The sequence below is a fragment of the Artemia franciscana genome, chromosome 1 (assembly GCF_032884065.1).
Source record: "Artemia franciscana chromosome 1, ASM3288406v1, whole genome shotgun sequence".
In the NCBI taxonomy this organism is placed as follows: Eukaryota; Metazoa; Arthropoda; class Branchiopoda; order Anostraca; family Artemiidae; genus Artemia; species Artemia franciscana.
In genome coordinates, this window is record NC_088863.1 from 45,135,125 (window position 1) to 45,150,211 (window position 15,087).

Consider the following 15,087-nt stretch of genomic DNA (forward strand, 5'->3'; position numbering starts at 1 on the left):
TGACTTGAAATTAAGGAATAAAAAGAAGATGATGCCAATGCGTGTTTTAGATATTTTAGAGGGCATAAGCACTGGAACATTCCTGATTTTTACTGAATTATATAACGACGCAATTACAGCAAAAATATGACGACTGGGAAAAAAGCTCGGAAGAAGTTTTTTTTTGTATCTATGACGTCATGGAAAATTACACATGATTTCGAATGAACCCAAACAGCTAAAGTAAAAGCCATGGAAAAGAGTCGGAGGTATTGAAGCTCGAAAATGAAGCGCAAACAAGATCTGCGGCTTGAAATTGCTTGTGACACCTCATGACTTAAAATTAAAGAATGACGAATATATATACTCCCTTTAATCAAGCAACAGTGTATTTGTTTATATGGAGGCCTATGCATGTTTTTTTTACGATTTTGAATGAATCCGAACATCTTAAGAGTCCCACAAAAGAATCCTTTAAAATAGATGATTCTTTGATGCTTTAGCAGGAAGGAGGAATGGAATTCACGCCAGAATTGCTTAACTTAATTGAAATTACTTGTTTGACACCTCATGATTTAAAATTAAAGAATGACGAATATATACTCCGTTCAATCGAGCAACAGTGTATTTATTTATTTATGTATGTATGATTTTTTTTTGCGATTTTGAATGAACCCGAACAACTAAAGCAAAAGACACCGAAAAATTTATGATGCAATAATGCACGAAAACAAAGCACAAACGAGATCTGCGGCTAGACATGCCAGAATTTCTTAGATTATGCTAACAAATGATCAGACAATCATAAAAAAGCGCCTGCCGCATGCCGAAAGCCAGGGCCCAGGCAAAGCCTGGGCTCCCGATACTATACATATATACGCATTTACATATGTACCAATAAAGTATATAGTTACAAACTCTACAAACAAGAGCTAAGAGCTCATATGATACTTGTGAAGAGGTCGGAAGAGCCAAGGGCCAAGAGCTCATATGGTACGAGCTCTAGAAAAACTCTAAGAATCAATAGATTGCTTTAAAAGGAAAATCAGAGGCTTAATGCCGGTCAGGATTTAAAATAAGAGCTCTGAGTCACGAGGTCCTTCTAAATATCAAAATTCATTAAGATCCGATCACCCACTCGTAAGTTAGAAATGCCTCAATTTTTATAATTTTTCCTCTCTCTTCAGTCACCCAGATGGTCGAATCGCAGAAAACAACTTTATCAAGTCAATTTGTGCAGTTCCCTGACACGCCTACCAATTCGCATCGTCCTAGCACGTCCAGAAGCACCAAGCTCGCCAAAGCATTGAACCCCACCTCCTAACTTCCCCAAAGAGAGCGGATCAAGTCCGGTTACGGCAATCACGTATCTACGACATTTATAAGCGTTTTTCAAGATTTCCGGTTCCCACCTCCAACTCCCCCCAATGTCAAAAGATCTGTTCGGATGTGAAATAAGAGCTCTGAGACATGAGTTCCTTCTAAATATCAAATTTCATTAAGATCCGGTCACCCGTTCTTAAGTTAAAAATACCTCAATTTTTCTGATTTTTCCAAATTAACAACCCCAGCTCCCTGAAAGAGAGTGGATTCGTGCCAATTATGTCAATCTCGTGTCTATAACTTGTGCTTATTCTTCCCATCAAGTTTCATCCCAATCTCTCCACTCTAAGAGTTTTCCAAGATTTCCGGTTTCCAAGATTTCTGTTTCCCCCCCCCCTCCAACCCTCTATGTCCCCAAATCCGATTCGAATTGAAAATAGGGCATTTAAGAAATAAGATTCTTCTATATATCGAGTTTCATTAAGATCCGATCACCCATTCGTAAGATACCTCGATTTTCATGTTTTCCAAGAATTACGATTTCCCCCTCCAACTCCCCTTAATGTCACCAGATCTGGTCGGGATTTAAAATGAGAGTTCTAAAGCACAAGATCCTTCTAGACATCAAATTTCATTAAGATCTGATAACCCGTTCGTAAGTTACAAATACATCAATTTATCTGATTTTTTCCGAATTATTCCCCCCCCCCCCAACTCCACCAAAAAGAGCGGATCCGGTTCAGTTATGTCAGTCACCTATCTTGGACTTGTGCTTATTCTTTCCACCAAGTTTCATCCTGATCTCTCCGCTTTAAGCGTTTTCCAAGACTTCCAGTCCCCCTCCCCCTAAGGACACTGGATCCGGTCGGGATTCAAAATTAGAGATCTGAGTTTCGAGGTACTTCTAAATATGAAATTTCATTCAGATACGATCACTTTTTCGTAAGTTAAAAATACCTTAATTTTTCAAAATTAACTCTCCTCCCCCAACTCCCCCAAAGAGAACACATCCGTTCCGGTTATTTCAATCACGTATCTAGGACTTGTGATTATTTTTTCCACCAAGTTTCATCCCGATCCCTCAACTCTAAGCGTTTTCCGAGATTTCAGGTTCCCCCCTCAATTTCCCCCAATGTCACCGGATCCAGTCGGGATTTAAAATAAGAGCTCTGAGACGCGATATTCTTCCAAACTTCAAATATCATTAAGATCTGATCACTCTTTCGTAAGTTAAAAATACTTCATTTTTTCTATTTTTTCCGAATTAACCGACCCCCATTAACACCCCCCCCCCCCACTCCAGATAGTCAAATCGCAAAAAAAGACTATTTCTAATTTAGTCTGGTTCGGTCCCTGATACGCCTGCCAAATTTCATCGTCCTAGCTTACCTGGAAGTGCCTAAAGTAGAAAACCGCGACAGACAGACCGACAGAATTTGCGATGGCTATTTGTCACTTGGTTAATACCAAGTGCCATAAAAAGCAACATCTTTCAATAGCTTATATTCTCACTGCATAGTTACGCCCACAGAGGAAAACACTATCTTAAGAAAAATGGTATTGGGATATAAAGATAAAACTGTTTGGCGTTGCTCAGGAATCTTTGTAATGATGCAGCATAAGCATCCAGATTTTTTTGGAGGGGTTTGACTGCTCATCGCGATCACTTGATGAGTCATAAGAATTCTTTGGAGGTGAGAAGGGGGAGATTCAGGACCAGTAAATACAACGTTTCCCTCCCAAACCCAACCTGGATACAGTTTATGATTTATAGCATTTCGGTCTTACCCTATGCTATAGTGCTTCCTGACAGAACTAACAGAACTCAATACACAAAAAGTAGGCACACAGAACCATGCTTTATTATCAGTTAAGTAAAATATGTAAGAAGTACTAAATATATATATAAATAAAAAATAACAGGAAGGTGTTACTAATGCAGGTGAAGTGCAACGTCGAAACTTAAAACAAACAGAACTATCCTGTCTTTGAAAAAAAACTGTCCCGCACTTTATACTAAAGTTTTACTGAAGTTACCTTCACTGAATCGCCTTACTGAAAACGTTATGAATGCAACAAATACCTAGTTGGTTATTGCAGGTGTTATATACCAATTGCCTTTCAAAACAATTGAATAGAAGATCTTGCTGTTTAAAGCAAACGCATATCACGAAGCCCTTCCATTCTAAAGTTTTTTTTTGTTTTGTTTTTTTTTAATATTTCGTTTTCAAAGTAATACCGATGGGAAAAAAATAATAAAAAAGAGCAAAATTAAAACCTCAAAGTCAAATAATAAACTAGACTTAAAAGAGATATAAGTTATTGTGAATCAATAAAATGAATCTAAAACGAATAGAACATTAAACAAATCACGTCAAACATAACAAAGACAGATACTGCTATTGATGAATAAATGAGACCTAAATAGAACAGAAAATGGAGCGATTGACCAAGTCAAACTTAAAATTACAAAAATCAGAGCACATAATAATGGACCTATGGAATCGTCATATTTGGACATTCGGGCAGCCTCCTGATGAGTGCTCCATACCAATACGACCACCTCTTCAAATTCTCTAAATTCTTCATTTACGTTTTTCTCAAGCTAATAATTGTTTATAGTTAAATTTAACCATAGTTAAGTTTCACATATTTGGACTGACCCAAAAACACAGATTCTTTTGTGCATATATTGTTAAAATTATATTTTTAATTATAAATTATTATATTTTTAGTATTAGATTAAAATTATATTTTTAGTTTTTTGTTACTATTTTGGTAGTTCAGGATTTAAATCAAGCCTGGGCTGGCTTAGGAATCAAAGCTGTTTCTCTGAGTCTTGTGTCATATTTTTGAGAAAATTTTCCTAATTGGTTACATTCAAACTACTTCACTTTTTAAGGAGGCGGGGACAGGGGAAAATTGCAAGGCTAATGTAAAAGCCCACTATCTTTCCTTACTAAGGAATGTTTCTTAAAGCTTCAATTTTATTGTTTCCCCTCCCCTCCTGAGGTACAAAGGAGGGTGAGTGTTGAGAAAATGTAAAAAAAAGGAAAACAAATTGTGCTTTATCGACCTTTTCTCTTTTTATCTTTAAAATAATATACCTTAAGAGACAGCGAAAGAGAGAGAGATAGAGAGAGATAGATAGAGAGAGAGAGAGAGAGAGAGAGAGAGAGAGAGAGAGAGAGAGAGAGAGAGAGAGAGAGAGAGAGAGAGAGAGAGAGAGAGAGAGTGTGTGAGAGAGAGAGAGAGTGAGAGAGAGAGAGAGAGAGGCCTGTCTGAAGGGAAAAAAAGGGAAACCGAGGTACCAACTGAGACATACTTGGTATCCATGCTAAAAAGGATACTATAATATTCGGCAAGCCACTTACTCGATGACATAAAGCATTTCCTGGGTAATAATAAGTATCAAGTCCATATCAGTTTGAGTTGGATCACCTGATGCTGGATGTGAATCGATTACCCCCCAAGATCCAACCGCCACCTCACTATCAGAAAGAAGAAGATTTCTGCACTCTTCTATAACCTGTTTGACTCTTTCAGCAGTGACTGTGATGTCAGGCTCATCTTGAACAAGAGTCTTTTCATTGGTTAAAGATACTAAGAGTTCGTTTGGGATGCTCTCACCTGAAAAATGTAAACCAAAATTGGACAACTAACATTCAACATTCTATTTTTTAGCATTTTTTTTTTCAGTTTTTCAAAAAGCGTTAAGCCAATCGACTTAGCTATTAAAGATCGGCGAATGAATTAAAATCCATTTCGTCTTTTTTATCTGTTGTTTATACAAAGAAGGTAATTTCAGACAAAAGACACGGGTAAATTAATTCTAATATAGAAATCTTCATTTTAGAGCCATTTATGCAAAATAAGAGTATGTAATGTGTTTTGAAAAAAAATACTTTTTAATTATTATGGTGACAGAATAGAATACAGGAATACAAATTAGACCAATTAATGAAGTGTGCTGAACCTAAGAAAGAGGGAGAAATGGAATCTACCTATTACGGAAAATGCCAAATACCCTTACTTCTGTAGACTTGATAGAATTAATTGAGCGACAATTTAGAAAATATATATAATAATAATGGTATCTAACAACATATCTGCGGTCAGAGGATGAGTGAATTTTCTATTGGCAAATTTTTGCAAATAATTAGCTACTTTTTCAACATCCAAAGCAATTTTGACACCGACACTTCTTTAAAATTTAGAGTTGTCTTTGGTTTTATTTTCTTAGTAGCACCAGGTTGATTACTCTTAGTTTCTTAGTTATCATAAATGCCCTCTTAAGTCTTAACCTCTTTCTAAGAGACCCTTGGGAGAATCCAAGACAAATACCTTCAAAATTACAAATTCATACATATCCCCGTCATACTTTATATTCGTATTAGTCGATTTTACACTTCTGAGACAATTGCCGAAAACTGTTTGCTAAGCTGTCCTCAAAGGGAGGATCAGCAGAGGAATGTATGTTTAATCAAACCTTGACCAGCTTTATCTATATAGCCCTTAGAAAAAAGTTTAGCAAGCGGTTTTTGGCAATTGTCTCAGAAATATGAAAATGTCAGAAACGACCTTGAGGTAGCAACAGTACTTGGCGTAAAGTTTCTTAATAAAATCACACCTTAAATACTTTATATGTTTTCATTTCAAAATATAATGACAAAGAATCGGCAAGTACAGATTAAGCGTCACAAAGACTTGAAAACTTGAAAATTATTATAAGCTTGAAGTATGTAAAACAGTGCTTCGGCTTCTTTATCTGTAAAATGCCGGCGATTTTCGGTTGAAGATCGGGGATGGATTTTACTCTGGTTGACTTCCTGGTAGGATTGTTCTTCATTTTGGGTTACGTTTATGTATTAAGTTTTTAGAGGGACTCGAGCGATTGGTGAATAAAGTACCTATTCTAAAAGCTCAGAAGAAGATCTATAATATCCAGATAAGATTCAAAAATGAAAAGCAGAATTCGCTGATGAATTTCTGTCAAAGCTGACTCAATTTCAAAGGGAACTTTAGAAGTAGCTAGAAGCTCAAACTATGTTGAAATGTCTATAATTTTGAAACTATAAGGATCAGATTTCATTTTGATTTCAAAGCTCCTTTGATTTATCACATTTTTTGTTTATTAGCCACTACTTTTTCCTACCCTTTAACACTCAGTACGATCCCCTGTTAGGTCCAGGACGGTGACAGAAATATCCGAAAAAATTCCGGTCACCAGATGTCTAACCATTAGTTTTGAGTGGCACAGACAATTTTTTTTTTTTTTTGGTCTTCATCCTCAAACAGCTATTCGCGAACAACAAAGTGAAGAAGTGATATCATAGCTGATTAATATTCATATGAATGCAAAAATGTATAAGCTTAACACAAATTTCCAATACATTTGCTGCATTCCATACAATAAAACAAAGAAATAAGAATCTTTGAATTAAAAGAACTTGGTAGAAGTGATGAAAGACTTGAGATCTATGCCTAATTGGAGTAGAGCCAAGGCAAATAGTCTCTGTGTGAGGCAAAGCTGGCATAACCATTGTTCTGAACTGTATAAAACGATGTCATTCCACCTGTCGTTCCTAGGGTAGAAATAGGGTAGATAGGCATGGAGTAAGGGTAATTCAAATGAACTTTGCCTTACTGGGAGAGCCCACTGGAATTGCAACGGGGATGACCGAGATTTTAGGGTTGACTTATGACGAAAAATATTCACTAGATGTGTATGCAAAATAAGAACTGAAGTCCCCTGGACTCACAGGCAAACAAGCGACCTAAGCCTAGTAGGGACTACCCGCCTAGAGTCACAGGCAGGCGACGCAATTTAAAGTTCTTAGACATAAGCGACCTAAGCCTAGTAGGGCCAACCCGCCTATAGTCACACCCAGGCTACCCAAATAACAGAGCTCAGACGGGTACATTTATCTTTTTTTATCTTTTTTGCTACAATATGGCTCATTTTTCATTTTTCACTGTCATTTTCACCTGGTTTATGAAAATTAGCCCCAACTTTGCCCTCCCTCCCTGGGATTTGACGAAATTTCACCCCCCTTTACCTTGTCTCAGTATACCAATCCTGGAAAATTCGAAGGTATAGAAGAAAAATAATCGGTAGGTTTTAGGGTGACAAAAACCTTCTTTTTTTTAACACATTGCCCTCTTAGGCTTGCTTTGCCTAGTATTTATGTAAACCACGAGAAAATCAGACAAAAAAACAAATTTGGGCTTGTTTTTGATGTTATGCATCAATAAAACCGAATTACTTTCATTTCTTTCTTTTGACATTCTCGAGTTCCGAATCAAAATCTTTTTTTTTACTCTAATTGCTGGGTAAAGAAGACACTTTTAGGTCCACTCTGCATGCCGTTTATGGCAGCCGAAAAAAAACTTTTTGCAAGTGTTTCATGTCAAAACGATCAAATTTTAATAGTAAAACCGAACAAAAAACCCTTCCCTCCAGATTTTGAAAGATACAACTTTTTGTATCTTCATTACAAATCGAAGAAAAAATTCTTACACCCCACCTACATTTTCGTAAATTTGTCGCTCCTGATAATGCAGGTGATGCAACGGAGAACCTACATAGACAACACAAAGGGTATAGCTCAGTTAATGATGAATGCTATATACTAAACCCAAAACAGATCAAGAATTCCACAGAGATGAGTGGTAAAGCTTTGACAATTCCCGCTGTAATTACTGTTTTCAACCGAGAATCCAATTATTCTTTCATATGTAATTGCTCCATTGATCTGTTTCAAGCGAGATTCCAATAGAACTTTGAGAACGAAAATTTTTTCAAGAATCATGCAAAACTACCGATAAACAATAAGTTAATACCCTTTTGCATTACCCGTTCCGAACTAAACATTATCATAACTAAAGAGTAGTGCCATTCAATTTCTGATTCAATACTGTTTCTAAATTGAATGATTGTTACTGTGACAATGGTCCTAGACTACATATAAAGGTGTATCTATTCTGACACTATTTATTCTACTTATTTCTCATCTACAGTAGATTCATAATGCGAAATAATCAAACTTAAAAAAATATATCCACAAAAAAATCAAAGCAATTATTATAGTAGCAATCATTACATTTTGAAGCTATGTTTAATAGAGATTCGTATGGTACTATTCTTTCGTCGCCATAGTGTTTAGTTAAAAGAGGCCGTACACTAGATTGTTACCAACAATAAGCATAATAAGTCATTTCAAAAGGTTGTTCAGAATTCAAATTTCGTTCAGATTCACACTCCTCGTTGTTTGATTATGAATGCGATCAACATAGTACAGGCACTGAATAAACAGTTATACTGAACAAAATCATTTAAAGGCATCTATTGCCAACTTACAAAGGGGTGACAAATTGGATGTCCCAAATGAAGCCTTCTTTGGTCTGTGGTGAGCTGAGAATATTGTTAAAGTCTTAAGTGTGCTCTCTTCTCTGTACTCCTATGGTAGCGTTGGTGGACAACATGGGGTTCGAACGGCAAAGGATTTCTAGAATCTCTAACTCACAGAGTTTTCGTTTTGTATATAATTTTTATTTATACCAATAATACAGTTGAACAATAAATGCTCAAACAGCGAGGACAGGATCAGAGCCGAACTAAATAATCTTAATTTGTCGCTTATATTCACTTAAACCCCAAAAGGCTTGATTTTTAAATGTCAAATATCGACTTCCAAATATCACAGCATGATGAATTTCAAATGTCAAGACTTGACTTTCAAGAAATATCAATGATAAACGTAGCTTGCAAGGAAATAGACACAAGAACCCGATTAAAGAACCCGATACAAAAATATATTAAACAAAATACGTACATATCAAAGTTTACAATATAACAACATAATAAGTTTTACATAGATATAGAGTCAGCATGCTAATTGGATTATTATATTAAGTACTAGCTGTTGGGGTGGCGCATCGCGCCACCCCAACACCTAGTTGGTGGGGGCGCTTCGCGCCCCCTCCAAGCCCCCCCGCGCGCGTAAGTCGTTACGCGCCATATTAGTTACGCGCCATTGTAGTTGTGTCCCTGTGTCCCACCTGTGAATATAGATATACATATACACATATATATATATATATATATATATATATATATATATATATATATATATATATATATATATATATATATATATATATATATATATATATATATATATATATATATATATATATATGTTTTTAACTAGGTAAAACTTGCGAATATACAACATTCTTCGATGTCCCATTGTCTGTGCATATAAATAGATTGTCAGGTTTACCGACTCTTGAACATGCAACATATAACTGTCCATGGGAAAAACAATCCGTACTCAGATCTACACCTCATGATTCTAATGATTGCCCTTGAGCTTTGTTGATGGTGATTGCTAATCGAACATTCCCTGTGTCGCCGTCGTCATTTATATATCCCCCTGTGCCCCCCGGCGTCCCCGTTGTAGTTGTGTTCCTGTGTTCCGGTCGTCATTTATATTCCCTCTGTCCCGGTCGTCATTTGTGTCCCGGTGTCCCAGTCTGTAAGTTCTCTTTGAGTGTCCCGGTCGTCATTTATATTCGCTGTTTCCCGGTGTCCCGGTCGTCATTTGTGTCCCGGTGTCCCGGTCTGCATATACATTCGTTTTTGAATTGGTCTTTTTTTTTAGTTTTTGTTTTTACCTTTTTTTAGTTTTTTTTTAGTTATACCTCATGATTCTAATGATTGCCCTTGAGCTTTGTTGGTGGTGATTGGTATTCGAATATTCCATGTGTCCCCGTCGTCATTTACATTTCCCCCTGTGCCCCCCGGCGTCCCCGTTGTAGTTGTGTCCCTCTGTCCCGGTCGTCACTTATATTCCCTGTGTCCCTTCGTCATTTGTGTCCCGGTGTCCCGGTAAGTTTTTTGGCATAGACTCTTTGAGCAGCTTCCTCGGCTGTTGCCATTGTAGGTTCTTCAGTCATTCTACAATTAAACATTTTTCCGTCCACGATCTTCTTACAATTAAAAATTTGTCTTTGAACGATTTTCTTAAATACCTTTAATGACGTCATCGTCATAACAAACATGACGACAACTAGCTTCATGACGACATGATGACATGACGTCACTCGACAGACATAACCCACAGACAACTTATTTTTATATATATAGAAATATTGAAGGTTAGATTTAAATTCAATCATTAAAATAATTACATCCAATCCATTCAAAAAACGAAAGAACAAGAATGAATATAGAACGTAGCACTATTTTTGCAGTCGTTTGCTAGCATGCAGTCGTAGCCGTAAGATTAATAATTTCCGAGAAGGAACCTTTCTTTATTTAGGTTGTGGAGAGAATGTATTTAATTGTTAATACCTAACAATATATCCTTATGCCATGTGCAATAATACATCTTTTAAATCTTCCGTCTTTTTGAAAATTTTGCTTATATTTATGTTTTTTTTTGTTTTTTTTTAAGTGATTGTTTTTAGGATTTCACTCTTTAACATGGTCACGTGTAAAGGATGGTTTTCAATGTAAATACCACCTTTTTGCCCAGCCTCTACCTTCTCTAAAAATATTGGGGATAAAATCTGTCAATTTGCAATAAGATGTCCTTGTAGTGCGTGCAATAATTTTCTTTAGCATTGATAGCATGCATACATATTTTTACCCCTGAATTTTACTTCCCAAACAATGCGGGGATTTGTGAAATTTAATGATTAGAAATAGAAAACATAGTTAAGTTATGGAAGTGATTTCAAAAGTTCGAATTGAATTAAAATGGGAGTTGAGTTTTGTCAGTATTGGGACCAAAACTGTCAAACAGCATAAATTGAAGAAATACCTGTTAGAATAGAGATTGCCACTTGTCTAAATGCATCCCGAAAACGATTGATGTAAAAGCGACTAGCAGAGTTGACACCATCTTTCATCATACCAGCAAGTTTCCTTTTACCAGTACGAGTGTAGTCTCCCTGAAAAAGAGAAAATAAATTTAGTACAAATCTTGTACTACTTTAACTTTTCTTTGGGAGTTTGCAGTCGTCTTTTTAATAGGACAGTCAACACGAGAAAACGTAGGGTAGCGAATAATGGACGGAAATCACAGCCAATGAAAAAGAGTCCAAACAGTTGGGTTCTGACCTCTACTCAACCGTCCCTAGAGCATATATATTATATATATATATATATATACTAGCTGTTGGGGTGGCGCTTCGCGCCACCCCAACACCTAGTTGGTGGGGGCGCTTCGCGCCCCCCCCAAGCCCCCCCGCGCGCGTAAGTCGTTACGCGCCATAATAGTTACGCGCCATTGTAGTTGTGTCCCTATGTCCCCACCTGTGAATATAGATATATATATATATATATGGTTTTAACTACGTAAAACTTGCGAATATACAACATTCTTTGCTGTCCCATTGTCTTTGCATATAAATAGATTGTCAGGTTATCCCCCTGTTTCCCCCGGTGTCCCCGTTGTAGTTGTGTCCCTGTGTCCCGGTCGTCATTTATATTCCCTGTGTCCCGGGTCCCGGTCATCATTTGTATCCCGGTGTCCCGGTCTGTATATACATTCGTTTTTTAGTTTTGTTTTTCTCCTTTATTTTTTTCCTTTTTTTTTCTTTTTTAGCTTATTTAGATTTTTAGATTTTTTAGTTTTTTTTATTAGTTTTTAGTTTTTATTTCTTTTTAGTTTTTTTGTCCCGGTCGTCATTTATATCCCCCTGTTTCCCCCGGTGTCCCCGTTGTAGTTGTGTCCCTGTGTCCCGGTCGTTATTTATATTCCCTGTGTCCCCGGTCGTCATTTGTATCCCGGTGTACCGGTCTGTATATACATTCGTTTTTTAGTTTTGTTTTTCTCCTTTATTTTTTTCCTTTTTTTTTCTTTTTTAGTTTATTTAGATTTTTAGATTTTTTAGTTTTTTTATTAGTTTTTAGTTTTTTTTTCTTTTTAGTTTTTTTGTAGTTTTTACCTTCTTTTTAGTTTTGTTAATTTTTTTTTTTACTTGTGTCCTGGTCGTCATTTATACTCCCTGTGTCCCGGTGCTTTGTTGATTGCTAATCGAACATTCCTTTTGTCCTGGTCGCTTTCTCTTTGAGTGTCGTCATTTATTTTTTTCTTTTTTAGTTCTTTTAGTTTTTACCTTTTTTAGTTTTTTTTTAGTTTTTAGTTTTTTTAGTTTTTTACCTTTTTTTAGTTTTTTTAGTTTTTTAGCTTTTTTATTTTTTTTATTAGTTTTTAGTTTTTTTGTAGTTTTTGCCTTTTTTTTTAGTTTTTTGTCCTGGTCGCTTTCTCTTTGAGTGTCGTCATTTATTAGTTTTTTCCTTTTTTTTTTTAGTTTTTTATTGGTTTTTACCTTTATTTTAGCTTATTTTTCAGTTTTTTCCTTTTTTTTAGTTTTTTTTTATTTTTTATTTTTTTTAGTTTTTTACCTTTTTTTAGTTTTTTTAGTTTTTTTAGTTTTTTAGCTTTTTTACTTTTTTTATTAGTTTTTAGTTTTTTTTTGTAGTTTTTGCCTTTTTTTAGTTTTTTCAGTTTTTTTTTTAGTTTTTTATTGGTTTTTACCTTTATAGTTTTTTTAGTTTTTTAGCTTTTTTATTTTTTTTATTAGTTTTTAGTTTTTTTTGTAGTTTTTGCCTTTTTTTAGTTTTTTCAGTTTTGACGTCACCTAATCCAGTTTTTTCAGGTGACGTCACCTGACACATCCATCCACACATCCATCCACACATCCACAGACAGACAACTTATTTTTATATATATAGATATATATATATATACTAGCTGTTGGGGTGGCGCTTCGCGCCACCCCAACACCTAGTTGGTGGGGGCGCTTCGCGCCCCCCCCAAGCCCCCCCGCGCGCGTAAGTCGTTACGCGCCATAATAGTTACGCGCCATTGTAGTTGTGTCCCTATGTCCCACCTGTGAATATAGATATATATATATATATATGGTTTTAACTACGTAAAACTTGCGAATATACAACATTCTTTGCTGTCCCATTGTCTTTGCATATAAATAGATTGTCAGGTTATCCCCCTGTTTCCCCCGGTGTCCCCGTTGTAGTTGTGTCCCTGTGTCCCGGTCGTCATTTATATTCCCTGTGTCCCGGGTCCCGGTCATCATTTGTATCCCGGTGTCCCGGTCTGTATATACATTCGTTTTTTAGTTTTGTTTTTCTCCTTTATTTTTTTCCTTTTTTTTTTCTTTTTTAGCTTATTTAGATTTTTAGATTTTTTAGTTTTTTTTATTAGTTTTTAGTTTTTATTTCTTTTTAGTTTTTTTGTCCCGGTCGTCATTTATATCCCCCTGTTTCCCCCGGTGTCCCCGTTGTAGTTGTGTCCCTGTGTCCCGGTCGTTATTTATATTCCCTGTGTCCCGGTCGTCATTTGTATCCCGGTGTACCGGTCTGTATATACATTCGTTTTTTAGTTTTGTTTTTCTCCTTTATTTTTTTTCCTTTTTTTTCTTTTTTAGTTTATTTAGATTTTTAGATTTTTTAGTTTTTTTATTAGTTTTTAGTTTTTTTTTCTTTTTAGTTTTTTTGTAGTTTTTACCTTCTTTTTAGTTTTGTTAATTTTTTTTTTTACTTGTGTCCTGGTCGTCATTTATACTCCCTGTGTCCCGGTGCTTTGTTGATTGCTAATCGAACATTCCTTTTGTCCTGGTCGCTTTCTCTTTGAGTGTCGTCATTTATTTTTTTCTTTTTTAGTTCTTTTAGTTTTTACCTTTTTTAGTTTTTTTTTAGTTTTTAGTTTTTTTAGTTTTTTACCTTTTTTTAGTTTTTTTAGTTTTTTAGCTTTTTTATTTTTTTTATTAGTTTTTAGTTTTTTTGTACTTTTTGCCTTTTTTTTTAGTTTTTTGTCCTGGTCGCTTTCTCTTTGAGTGTCGTCATTTATTAGTTTTTTCCTTTTTTTTTTTAGTTTTTTATTGGTTTTTACCTTTATTTTAGCTTATTTTTCAGTTTTTTTCCTTTTTTTTAGTTTTTTTTTTATTTTTTATTTTTTTTTAGTTTTTTACCTTTTTTTAGTTTTTTTAGTTTTTTTAGTTTTTTAGCTTTTTTACTTTTTTTATTAGTTTTTAGTTTTTTTTTGTAGTTTTTGCCTTTTTTTAGTTTTTTCAGTTTTTTTTTTAGTTTTTTATTGGTTTTTACCTTTATAGTTTTTTTAGTTTTTTAGCTTTTTTATTTTTTTTATTAGTTTTTAGTTTTTTTTGTAGTTTTTTGCCTTTTTTTAGTTTTTTCAGTTTTGACGTCACCTAATCCAGTTTTTTCAGGTGACGTCACCTGACACATCCATCCACACATCCATCCACACATCCATCCACAGACAACTTATTTTTATATATATAGATATATATATATATTTATATATATATATATATATATATATATATATATATACGCGCCGAACTCCGTCCGTGGCCGAGTGGTTAACGCGCCGAACTCACGAGCGAAGGGTCGCTGGTTCGAATCTCGGTGGTGCCGACCGTTTGGTTTAGGACGAGGGTTAGTGGCGTTTCCCCGTAAGACAAGCCAAAAGTCCACCCAGCTTCAAATGGGTACCTAGAGAAATCTAGGGAAAAGCACGGGAAAGCGTCGGATGGCTTGCCCCCAACCACGCATTGCACCCCGGCCGAGGGCTGAGAATCAGGAGATCGGCACCTGCGCTACGCGAACCCTAATCGGTTTGCATGCGAAAGTTTGCTTTGTTTGCATATATATATATATATATATATATATATATATATATATATATATATATATATATATATATATATATATATATATTGTGATAAGAC

At 35.3% G+C, this 15,087-nt stretch overlaps 1 protein-coding gene across 2 annotated transcripts in view; it reads right to left on the reverse strand.

Moving 5' to 3' along the window:
• Window positions 1-15,087, reverse strand: part of LOC136030300 (phosphatidylinositide phosphatase SAC2-like) — a 90,366-nt gene that overhangs the window by 29,350 nt on the left and 45,929 nt on the right. For both annotated transcript variants that reach the window (XR_010618240.1, XM_065709176.1), the window contains exons 11-12: window positions 11,133-11,262; window positions 4,677-4,932 (exon numbers count right to left, since the gene is read on the reverse strand). Coding sequence is in view for 1 of the 2 variants with exons in the window: in XM_065709176.1 (XP_065565248.1) it covers window positions 4,677-4,932; window positions 11,133-11,262 (386 nt within the window). In the remaining variant the exon portion in view is untranslated. The remainder of the gene's footprint in view (window positions 1-4,676; window positions 4,933-11,132; window positions 11,263-15,087) is intronic.